We start from the raw sequence: 9,774 nt of genomic DNA on the forward strand, positions 1-9,774 counted from the left end.
CCCTTAATACGGAAAGATCCTAACAACTTCATAAGTATTATCCGAAAGTGGGATTGAAGATTTCTTGATTCTATAAAGCAATAATTATCAATCCACAATTCAAAAAATCTCAGAAATTAGTCTGCAAAATAAGTATGCAAGTATCACTTTCTCATGCATATAAGCAAATAAGAAAAGGTGAGAGGGGGCAGTTATTGAATTCTCAATTTTAGGTTCACTTGGTTGGTGCTGTAAAAGATGTCAATGGTGACAAAACTGTACAAGACAATCCATTTACTCCTCCTCCCCATAAAAGAGCTGACTCTTTTAATAAATACTGAGAATCACTTCTTACAGTGGTTCTTAGAATTGTTAACATTGCTATGCCAGACTAGACCAAGGTCAAGCTTTAGCAGCTGTGACCTTTCTCAGGTTACAGTTCTGAAACCAGAACCAGTATCTAGAAAATGCAAGGCACCTCTCTTCTGGTTAAAGAAATTTAACTACAAGTTTCTTAGTGCATCATAAGCAACTGAAAGATAGAAATTTTATTTCTATCCATTTACCCATATAGAAAACAGACTGTAACATCAGAACTTACTTCCTTTTTCTGAAGACCAAGTTTTTTTCTAACAGGTAGAACCCAAAGTTTGATTTCCGTCTTGTTTTATGCATAATAAGGCATGAAAACACTCTAACAGGGAAGCATGAGGAGAATGGTTCATCCTAATTTCCTTTTCAAAGTAAGAGTCTCCTTTTACAAATAGAACATTGAGAAAAATAATACTGCTTTTAGAGTGGCCTTACTTTTGTAGTGGCCTCTACATAGTTCCATAGCATTTAGACCTGTTTCAAATACATATGGAACTCATTAGTAATATTCAAATGTTTTATACATGATAGTGCAAGGAAGGATTAATTTTGCCTAAATTTCCATGAGAATTGGAAGCAGAGGGTGAAAGCAGAAGCAGGGAAGTAGATTTTCAATGAAATGATGCTTTTTTGCCTCAACAGGAGTAAGGAAATAACACCTTCCTAATCATTTTGACATATTGAAGGCACATTCAGTAGCACGGAATCAAGCCATACTCCCAGCTATTTCCAGCAACCTGCAAACATTTATTTATTCTTACAAGCCCAAATGCCGAAACTGTGACAGGAGAATATGAGGCTGGGGAATAAGCAACAAAAATACAGCTCCACAAAGACACCTTTCACTGAAAGGTCTCTTGAACCAGAGAATGGCATTTCTAATAGTCTCTCAAAGACACAGGAAAGCCTCTGTTACTCTTAACACTCCACAAATCCTATTTCACCATCATGCACTGACACCAGATATTTCAGTCCAGAAAGACATCAGCCACATATCTCAGAATATTTAAGTTATTCTAATAAGTAGTATTTTAAGAGAAAGGCTTTCTCAGTGGAGTGATGATTGCACGATAATTTTTATTCACTCAAGTTTACAAGGAGAGCTACAGGCAAGGCTGGACTTTCCCAACAAAACAGTTCATAGCTGCAGTGCAAAACACTGTTAAAATCATTACTCAAGACACTGCAATAGACATTTTCCTTTCATCAACTCAGACAAACAAAACAGCATATAACAGCAGGAACTCCTTTGTAATATCCCTAAAATACCAACAATAGTTGTTTGTCTAAACAGATTTTGCATTTTCAAGGTTTTTCATCAAAAGAAATAGAATGAGTTTAAGTCAAAAGGGAAGAAGCTTTAAATCTAAGTTATAATGATAAAACAACAACTGTGGAATGAGAGCATTCACAGAATTTAGGACAACTTATATTCTGCATTCTCCATAGCCCATAGTTAATGAGCAAAACTCAAATTGTCTATTAAAAGAAAATAGGATAATTTACATGTATGTGCACATATAAAGTCTAAGTTACAATGAAACATATAATTGCACATAATTTCTTTTAAAATTATAAACATTAAATAATCCTTATATAAATATAAATAATCCTTAACCACAATTTGTAGCTACTGTATTTAACACCAGCCTCTAATTTTGTGTTATTTAAGCTAACTCATGGTCTTTATAGCTATAGCTCTTTATATCTATAGCTCCAGTAACTCCATAATATGCACAAACAAGAAGAGTCAAAATGGTTTTTAGCATGCACAAACATTGCATGTCCCCATGGTGACAGTAACACAGAAAGCTACATTTTTGAGCAATCCATACAGGATTTTTATACTTGGATTAATAAAATTTAACTACATTCTCAACAGCTATCATAAGCATTCATTGAATGCACTTCTTTTTCTTTCCCACACAGTTTCCAGAAGTCAGTGTTTACAAAAGGAACAATGCACAAAGTCCCCAGGTCACTGTAGTTTGCTGTGGTTTCTATAGCAAGAAGCCACATCTTAATAGTTAGAAGACTGTAAAGGTTCTAGAGCAAAGTTTATGAATAAAAACATATTTTAACCACAATTATTTTTCAACTGAAGTCAATAATGTAATGAGAACAGACTGCACATTCAATTCAAGTAAGAATCAAATGCAGCCATGACTTTTCTTATTACTGAAACATTTAGGGTGAATTGTCACACAATTCACCAAGAAAGCAAGGTATTTTTAACATCAGTGTAATTTGGTCCAGATGGCCAGATAAGGTAGGTAAGCACTTATCAGAAGAAGCCAAACTATGCTCTTATCTGAAGAACACAAACTAGGGACCTGCTAAGATGCATCCCAGAGTCCTGAGAGACTTAGATGATGTAGTTGCCAAGCCACTCCCCGTGATATTTGAAAAGTCATGGCAGTCAGAAGTCCCAGGTGAAGGGAAAAAGGCAAACATTGCACTCATCTTTAAAAAGCTTAGAGAAAACCCTGTGAACTACCAACCACTCTGCCTCGCCTCTGTGCCTGGAAAGATCATGGAACAGATCCTCCTAGAAGCTGTGTTAAGGCACAAGGGTAACAGGAAAGTGATTTGGGACAGCCAACAAAGCTTCACCAAGGTCAAGTCCTGCCTGACCAAACGAGTGTCCTTCTATGATGGAGTGACTACATGAGCAGACAAGAAAGGGGCTACAGATGACATTTATCTACATTTCTGTAAAGCTTTGACACAGTCCCCCACTACATCCACCTCTCCAAACTGGAGAAAAATGGATGCAGTGGGAGAACCATTCGATGGACCAGGAATTGGCTGGACATCTACTTTCAAAGGGTAGCAGTCAATGGTCAACTAAAACACAGGAAGTTTCAACTCTACATGAGAGGAAGGACATGGATTTGTTGGAATGAGTCCAGTGGAGGGACACAAAGATGACAGAGAGATAGAACACCTCTTATGTTAGGAAAGGCTGGGAGAATTGGAATTGTTCAGCCTGGAAAACAGAAGGCTTTGGGGTGACCTAATTGTGGCCTCCAGTACTTAAGGAAGCCTAAAAGAATGAGAGGGGCTCTTCACAAGGGCCATGTGGTCACAGGACAAGGGGGGATGGATTCAAACTGAAGGAGAGTACATTTAGATTAGAAATAAGTTTAGAGGAGGAAAAAAATTCTTTACTGTGAGGGCAGTGATGTCCTAGAATAGGCTGCCCAGAGGAGCCACAGATGTCCCATTGCTGGAAGTGTTCAAGGCAAGGTTGGATGGGACTCTGATCAACCTGGTCTACTGGGAAGATTCCCTGCCCACAGAAGGGAGCTGGAACCAGGTATTTAAGGTCCCTTCCAACCCAAACCATTCTATGACCTACAATCTAATCCACCCAAAATTTGATTCAAAAATGCTTAGCAGCTTTAGTAAACCTTGTTAACTTACCTGTGTAATTTCACATTTTTTCAGCTGTGTTTGTAGACTGAAGCAGACTGAGCTTCTCTTGTTGTAGCACAAAACCACATCACTTAATACTCACACACACTATTCCCCAAGTTTAGAAGTTCTGTGTGGTTAGGATTTTTAAAACTATAACTGCACTTTCTATCTTTAAAATGTGATTGCTAAAACTATCTTAATGAGAATTTTAAAAAACAACAGACATGTGCAACATAAATAGAGAAAGTAACATACTTACAGCTTCAAATGATAAGTTAACATGTTCTAGAAATTTCTGCATTAAATTTTCAGTTAGTTCATTGTCTTGTTGAAGAAACCAACGCCTGAGATCCTCACTGAAAAAAAAATTTTAAAAAATTCTGAATGTACTTTTTTTTGCTTGAAAACTAGACCAAAACCTAGTGAACACAACAGCAATGCTGACTTAGGCATGTGAGCCACATACACTGAGAAGCTTGGAAGTAAAGGCAGGAAACCTTCAGTAATGCACACTCAGGAAAGACTTGTGGAGAGACAATACTTTTTACTCATTTTGGATAAAAATAATTGTAGGTAACATTCTCCCTTGGTATTTAAAGGACAGTTTTTTTCTACAACATGGCACAATATTTCTTCATTGTACAATCAACATCACAATTAATGTGATGAGGCAAATATATTTTGAAGGCTACTTCTTTTAATTCTCATTTTTGCTGTATCTCCAGCTGAAGAAATATGCACACATCTCAGCAAATGACAAGTGCACTTTATTCTAGGCAACAAATAGCCTGGAAACAGGCAAAAGGAAAATATATGGCAATGAAGTTGGGTGAGGAACACAAATATAACATCTAATTCCTGACAGAAGAGAAAAAGGGGTTTAGCAACTGCAGGTGAACAAGTAGAAGAACAAACAGGAACACAGGGATAGGAGTCAGAAGACAAATAAAACAACACTGAAGCCAATCCAAGTACTTTAAGTACTGATGGAACTCTTCACATCCTAGTGCTCAGATTCCCAGACACCAGCACATTACTCAAAGCTGCAGTAAGTAGGTACCAGTAAAAAAAGCCACCCCACATGTGCAAGCACGGAATGCAGATGATGCTGCATCTCACTGCCACAGGGCACTCTCTTAAACTGTCCTCTGAGAGCTACCCTGTGAGCCACTGCCCTTGGAATTGACAGAGCACAGAAATACTGCAGTCTTACATATGTTCTCTTTACAACATTTAAGCATCTTTTCCCACAGGGAACGTGTGAATCACAACAGAGTTGTTTGTGGTTTTGTGGAAAAAAACTCTGCTTGAAATATGGCTTGAAGAAAAGTAATTATTACATAGAACAGCCAAACAGAAAGGCTGTTAAGGTGCTTTGTAAAATATAACCATGTGGATAGTCTCAGTGCTTTGGATGTAATAATAATCAGTGCAACTCAAAAATGGAAGTTAATGCTTTAATGACTGATCTGTTGCAGTTCTTCTGTGGCTATCTTGGACTGTAGTTAAATCCTGGGGTGTGACAATTTTTTCCACTTTCCTTGATTTGTTTTCCTGTTGGGAGAACCAAACAAAACGACAACACCACAACTACACACACATAAAAAAACAAACTAACTAACCACAAACATGATTATATATCATTTCTTTGGAGGTCAGCCAGTCTGTTGTTCCTTTCCTTCAGGAAAGCAGATCAAAGGCTGTAATCCCACCTATCCACTTAAGTCACCATAACAAGAAAATACTATTTTATCTTTTATACACACACCTATGTGGATTCTTCCTACAGCTGACAAAATAGCTGACAAGCTGACCTCACACTACTGTGTATGTCCAGCAAATACTTTTAAACTGGCTTTCCTAAGATCATCGTCATTAGGGCATTATGCATCACTTCTAAAGCCAAACTATATTTTACACTCATTATTTACATGAAAAAAAAATTGTACACTCATCTCAAATTCATACTAAGGAATAATACTTATTATCAAAACCCCACGCTGAACTGAAAAGCGATGTCACTATCATTAGCTAGCTTCAGCAGCAGCTTGGTTAGTTAAGGGACTAGCAGGTCACTGAAGTGTAGATGTTAGGAATACTCCTCACTTTTTGCCACTTAACTTTCTGGTGTGCAGATTACTTAGCAGTTTAAACCAGTTCATAGATTCCCAACTTTAAAAATAATATAAGAAAACAGTCTCTTTCACGTAGGGAACAGCACTTGAGGGGCTGGGGTTGGAATAGAAATACTCTTCACCCCAAGGAGGGGTAGGAAAAATCAGCGTAATTGGTAGGAAGCATGAACATATAAGTACTTTAGGGAAGGCATGCAAATGCAGGTAAATCTGGAATTTAAGACTGGTAGCTCCCATTCCACAATTAATACAAGAGCTCCAACAACTTAACAGTGATTTATGAAAACTCTGGGCATGGGCCAGATCACTGCTCTACTAGGCAATCAGCACTAATGCATCACTCAGAGTTTAAGTTTTAAAGACTAGACAGCAAGGGGAACATGGGTACAGATAACGCACAAAAGGAAATGCTACTCAACATACAGAGGGAGCTATTTCAGCAGAGAAGTCTAATTTATCATTTAGAAAAAAAATGGGGAGCAGTGAACAGGCCTTGCTAAGTCTAAAACAGAATTTATGTCCTTGTTATGTGACACAGACACAAATCAAACAAAAAAAAACTTTAAAAAGGCACAAAAATATGTTTGAAAGTTTCCTGGGTAAAGGAGTTTTGCTGTCAGAGCAGAGGTAAAATTTGTTTCTTCCATCTTAAGAAAGTAAAGTGAAAATTATGCTTCTGTGACTTTCAAGGTTCTTCATAGCTGATTTGCTGAAGTAACAAGAGCTGCAGTAAAGCAAAAATGCACACTCCCATCCACATGCAAATAAAATTATCTTTACATCTGCATCTGCCATGAAAGTAAATTGAGATTATTCTATTTCCTGCTCTTGACAGATTTAAGTGACATTAGAAGAGGTGTGAAAGATGATGAGACTGTAAATACCCTGTCATATGGAAATGTGCTTTCAAGTCTTGGATTTCAGAAAGCAGAAGAAAAGCCAAGAGATAATGACTACCTTACAAATTTAACTGACCAGAATGGTGGAGCTGGTCACTTCAGATCACGTGAAAACCAATTCAAAATAATCCAAAATAATCCAATTTATTAGTCCTCCAAATGAGGACTAATAGAGACTAGAAAAGAAAAATCGATATAAACTTTTACCCCTGGATGGCACTGTTGGCCAACTAAAAAGCACTGTCACAGGAAAATGTAAGCACATGTACACACAGCTGCCTCAGGAACTGAATTCAACCTAGTTTGCAGTTATGTCTATTTCAGCACACTTTTTCAATCACTCCTACTTTCTTCTTCAAATTTCTTCCATTAACCTAATGATTTGTGCCAAGCTTATTTTTCTGACCTAGTATGATAAAAACTTGAAGTACAGTATATTCTATTTGCCTCCCAATTTTATCTTTTGGGAATTTGCCAGTTGTAGATTATAGAAATATCCCCACAGTAGCTGCTTTTCAAGACAGAATAGAGAACACTGGGCTGTAGGCTCACCTCATAGTTTTTAGAATTCTATTTTTGATGTTATGAGTAAGCATTAAATCCACCTTTTCAAAGTACAAGTAGAAAGCCAAAAAGCTGACCAAAAGCTGCTTTATCAAAATGCAGCAAGTACATAAAAATGGGAACACAAAATGGCATCTGCAAGCTGTCTAAACAGTGTCCCAGAGCTCTGTTCAAAACCCCTCCTCTAAAGACATCTTTCCCCCCAGATTACAAAGCCAGGATCTTTCCTGTGGCCCAGAATAGCCTGTATCCATTTCTGCACAGCAGTTCACCTTCATTAAGCTGCCCATCTCTGCCCTGCCTATAGTCTAATTTTTAAGATACTTCCCGAAACACAGGGTTTGAACAGTATCTGCAATTTATTTACTATGGGAGAACTTAAATCAAATTCTCACCTTCCATAAGAGCAGAATTTTCATCAACTACCAAGACCCCTAAAGCACCTCACCTCCCACAAAAAAAAGTAATGGTCTAAATAATAAAAAAATGTTCAAAGTAAAGTTTTGGCTTTGTAATTAAGTCAAATTGATTATTCAAAATGCCACTAATACAAACCACTATGTTTTCAGGGGCCTTTTAGACCCCAGACTACTTGAGGATACTACCTTTCAGGGGGTTTTGGTAAACTTACAATACATGTAAAGAAAGATATTGTCAAAATCAGCAGGACTAGTATGATTAAGGGAGTTTATAAAAATGTAACAAACCGGGGCACTAGAAAGAAGGCAATATTACACTTATTATTCACGATCACAAATTATACATGTAGAATACAAAAGGATTTCAGTTGCAATTCTGTTATTCGGTCTGCTCCCTTCTTTCAGGATTTTGAGTTACGCTATCAGAGACACTGGAGTGAAGGTTGGTATTGATCTCTCTACCCACAACCTGTTCCTCATGGTAAATGCATCACGGATCTAGCAGGCTCATGGATCACACATTGCCAAACTGTCTTCAGCACAGCCCAGACGCCTTTTGAAAGGACAACAGGATAGGACATGAATGATCTGGAAGATTTCAGGGTGTTTAAAAGTCACCCAGGGCATGTCATGGTGAGGTTTCATCCATCTGGAGGCAGACTTTTGAGACCTTTGCTACTTCCTACTCTGATCGGATGTTCTGCAGCAGGAAGCCAAAGCCACTGCAAAGAAAAGCCCCATCCATTCCAGCTCCATATCCCAGCTTAGACCACAATCCCTCCTACTCAGCTTTCCTGCCTGTTTTTGCTTACAAATCTGTATCCATAGCAGCACTTCAGTCATGTCAGCTATCACAGCATCATAATATGCATTCCATCACAGTCACTTAATTAAAATGAACTGTAATGCAGCCTTAAGTGCAATTGAATCAACAATTCAACACACTTCATATCTGCCAGTTTTAACTCTAAAAAGACCACAGTGATAAGAAGTTCACACAAACATATACCAAAACTACTTGCAGACATGAAGCACTGACAACCTCTAATTTCATCCAAAAACTACAGGGGAAACAAAAGAATGCACTTTACAAAATCGATATTTTGCATGAAATTTCACATAATGTGAAACCAGCCACAGCAATGACTATGGACAAGAAACAGAGGCAGCAGATGAAACCTCAAGCTCAGATGATATTTTTAGTCAGTCGGAAATAGTGCTCTCTATACAGCAGTACAAAGCCTATTTAAATAGTCAGGTCTCTGGTCAGTTATCAACAGTAAGTATATAGAGAAGTTAAACTATGCTGCAAGTGTGTGACAAACAGTTAATAATGTGCATTCATTTAGAAAAAAGCTATCAAGAGACTCAAACCAATTGCATGTGTTTAAAAGCCAAAAGTTTGTAAATTTATTAGTTAGCACAAAATCTAGATCTTAATTGATTACACATATCCTTTTTCATCACAGTTGACATCAGATTCATAGCAAAAAATTCCCCTTGAGCCTACCTCTCTCTTTAGTAGCCATACAACTCTACAGCATCTGCAATGTCTATAATAAAGCACTACAGTATCTCTATACATTTAAAATTAATAACAAGAGTACAGCATAATCCACAAAGTACTTACGACTGGCAGTAGGCAAGGCGGAGTATGAAATGAGAGATATGATCTTTTCTTCTTGCCTCATAATCATCCTCAGCCAAAGCCTGTAGAACATATGGTTATTACTCTCCCAGATTAAAAAATTCACAATTTACAGCTGTTTTCAACAGTGTATTAATAGCCATCTTTTAGACAATAAATGCCAACTCATTGAGGAAGGTGGTTACCCTAAAGGAAGAAAAACTCCAAAGAAAACCTACACCTCTGACAAAATGACAACACCATTTCATCACCTCTACTTTTATTTGTTATTCTTGAACGGTATAAAGAAAATAAAGTGCAAGAGAATTCTGTGTCTTGATCTTTACTTACTCTGTAGG

The 9,774-nt window shown here is 37.4% G+C and overlaps 1 protein-coding gene across 1 annotated transcript in view; it reads right to left on the bottom strand.

Moving 5' to 3' along the window:
- PRIM2 (DNA primase subunit 2) overlaps window positions 1-9,774 on the bottom strand; it is a 90,671-nt gene that overhangs the window by 79,793 nt on the left and 1,104 nt on the right. The window contains exons 3-5 of the mRNA XM_005421691.2: window positions 9,767-9,774; window positions 9,419-9,498; window positions 4,031-4,127 (exon numbers count right to left, since the gene is read on the bottom strand). Coding sequence (XP_005421748.1) covers window positions 4,031-4,127; window positions 9,419-9,498; window positions 9,767-9,774 — 185 coding nt within the window. The remainder of the gene's footprint in view (window positions 1-4,030; window positions 4,128-9,418; window positions 9,499-9,766) is intronic.

The sequence above is a fragment of the Geospiza fortis genome, unplaced genomic scaffold (assembly GCF_000277835.1).
Source record: "Geospiza fortis unplaced genomic scaffold, GeoFor_1.0 scaffold264, whole genome shotgun sequence".
Taxonomy (NCBI): Eukaryota; Metazoa; Chordata; class Aves; order Passeriformes; family Thraupidae; genus Geospiza; species Geospiza fortis.